This window comes from Gymnogyps californianus, chromosome 22 (assembly GCF_018139145.2).
Source record: "Gymnogyps californianus isolate 813 chromosome 22, ASM1813914v2, whole genome shotgun sequence".
Classification (NCBI taxonomy): Eukaryota; Metazoa; Chordata; class Aves; order Accipitriformes; family Cathartidae; genus Gymnogyps; species Gymnogyps californianus.
In genome coordinates, this window is record NC_059492.1 from 3,002,275 (window position 1) to 3,004,628 (window position 2,354).

General features: G+C 54.1%; 1 protein-coding gene across 1 annotated transcript; it reads right to left on the reverse strand.

Annotated features, from left to right (window-relative positions):
• Positions 1-335: 335 nt before the first annotated feature.
• LOC127024950 (heat shock transcription factor, X-linked-like) lies at positions 336-2,138 on the reverse strand. The gene is made up of 2 exons (XM_050909697.1): positions 1,632-2,138; positions 336-974 (listed from the first exon to the last, which is right to left on the reverse strand). The coding sequence occupies exons 1-2, from the start codon at positions 2,136-2,138 to the stop codon at positions 336-338; spliced, it is 1,146 nt and encodes a 381-aa protein (XP_050765654.1).
• Between the last annotated feature and the right edge of the window lie 216 nt (positions 2,139-2,354).

The window sequence follows — 2,354 nt, forward strand, 5'->3', positions numbered from 1 at the left end:
CGGGCTGGAGCCAAACCCTTCCCGTCCCCGAAGGCAACCCCCCCACCCCGGGTGTCGAGACAGTGACTGTGAGACTGTGGAGACAGGACAAGGCAACTTGAAAAGGTTTATTATTGAGAACAACAAAGAATTTCTTGTTACTTATTCCTCTACTAATGTATTTCTACCTCTATGACGCTTACTCGCTACCTAAGATCTCTGCTTTTTCTACTCCAGCCCCTGGTGTTGAAAAGATTTATTATTGAGAACAACCAAGAATTTCTTGTTACTTATTCCTCTACTAATGTATTTCTACCTCTATGACGCTTACTCGCCACCTAAGATCTCTGCTTTTTCTACTCCAGCCCCCGGTGAGCCCCAGCCCCGTTGCCGGCGGCTGCGGTGTTTGGTCCGCAGGTGCAGGTTGGGCACTGGCGGTGGGTTGGAGCTTGGCCGTGCGGTGGCCCTGGCATGGGAATGGCAGAAGCTGCTGCCAGGATGGCCATCACAAACAACGGAGCGCAGAATGGAGGCAGGCCAGCCCCGGGGACCTGCACAGCAGCGAAATTTGCCTGCCCAGATGGAAGTGCGGGGAGTCCCATGGCTGGTGGGAAGGGACTGTCTGGGGCAGGGGGGGTGACACGGCGCGGTGAAGCCGTGGCTGGAGCAGGAGCCGCCTCCGGGATGCCGGCGGCGCCGTGGCTGCGGTGCCGTTTTGGTGGGGATGGACCGGCACTGCCCGTCTGGGCGGCTGTGTCAGCCCGTGGCTCGGTGGGTGTGGAGCTGGTGGCTGCAGACGTCTGGGTGTCCTTCTCCTCCTCCTCCTCCACTCCTACCGCCGGCTGAGCATCAGGTCGTCGTCTTCTTGGGCGGTCTTCCTTCCTCTTGGGGCTCGGTGGGGATGCGGCTGGGGCTCCTTCACCAGCACCATCCATGTACGTCCTGAGGAGGTCGGGGTAATCTCTCTTAAAAAAGGGGTTGTAGTAGAAGAGCAGCTACAGAATGCAAAGGAGAGGAGTTAGTTGCCATCATTGCAAGAAGGAGAAAGACAGAGATCCGATAACTAGGCATTTGCATCAGCAAAGACAAACATGACAGTTAAAAAGGGCTCTCCGGGGCTTTTTAAACCTCAACTTTCGGCTGAATAAAATGTTAGGATAGGGTTTTGTTAAGTAATAACCACCCTTGTGTTTTCGGCAATTGGGAGCAGAGAAGCGTAGGGTTTTCAAAAGCCTAAAAACTGATGGAGAAACCCAAATACCACTAGTTGTCAGGCACCGCAGCGTGGAATGGACATGTCGGAATAATGCTGATGCTGACATGTATCTTGTCGGCATTCAGCAGATGCCACAAGAAGATTTAAAATTCTGGTGCAGCCAGATACGGAGCAAGCACAAAAAAAGCACACTATGATGGGCCTATCTTTCCGTTTCACGGATTCAAAGTAAGCAGAAATAACCAAAATCCATTTGGTCAGCGTTTCTGCTCCCCCAAAATCCTGCGTCGAGAATCCCTGGAAATGACCCGCGAGACACAATCAGGCCATTTGCTCCCGTCCCCATCTACCTTGTAAAGGTTTATTTTATCTGAACGTGAACCTCTCCCCCCCGAATGTCCCGCGGGTTCTTTCACGTGCGGAGGAACCGACGTACCTTGCCCAGAGCAGGCCCTGCTGCTGCTACTGCTTGCAGCTCCTTGATGGAGGCGGATATGAGGGAATCCCCTTCCATTTTGCAGAAGCCGTGGAGGTTCAGTTGGAGAACGAAGCCTCTCATGGACTCGGTTTCAAAGATCTTCAGGGGTCCCCTCCTCCCCAGCACTTCCTTTCTGAAGAGTTTTTCTGCGATCACGACGCAGTTTCCGTCGTCGCCCCACCAGATTGACTGGAAGCAATGGCTGCCGATGATCTTCCAGAGCTTCTTGAGGAAGGAGCAGGCTGAAGACTCGTTGGTGTTGGCAGAGATCTCCGAGAAACAAAACGGTATGATGGAGCCCCAGGATTCATCAGGCAAACCTTGAAGGGCATTTTCTTCTGCGAGAGGTCCAGTGGCAGCATCCCAAGATGCTCCCGTGTCACCTCCTGGATGGTCGGGAAAACTTGAAGCCACCCACCAATGTGACTCCTCTGAGTCGGAAGCCTCTGGTGAAAGCGGATCCATTTTAACTTGTCTTTTCACAGCTTGGCTGCAACTTCCAGCCGTGGCCCTTTCCCCGACCAGCCAGGCTTGGCCCTGCCGGTCAGCAGGATGAAGGGCTGTGGCACCAGCTGCCTGGGACGTTCTCCAACGTCACTGTGACGCCTGTGTTGCATCCCGGTGACATCACAGCGTGGCGCCCGTCTCCTGGCAACAGGAAGCGGAAGACAGAAGAAATTG

Excerpts from the sequence above, each read along its gene's own strand:
- LOC127024950 (XM_050909697.1), bottom strand. The coding sequence starts at position 2,138 with ATGGATCCGCTTTCACCAGAGGCTTCCGACTCAGAGGAGTCACATTGG. Across the intron at positions 975-1,631 it reads CAGGGCCTGCTCTGGGCAAG|CTGCTCTTCTACTACAACCC; the intron begins GTACGTCGGTTC and ends TGCATTCTGTAG.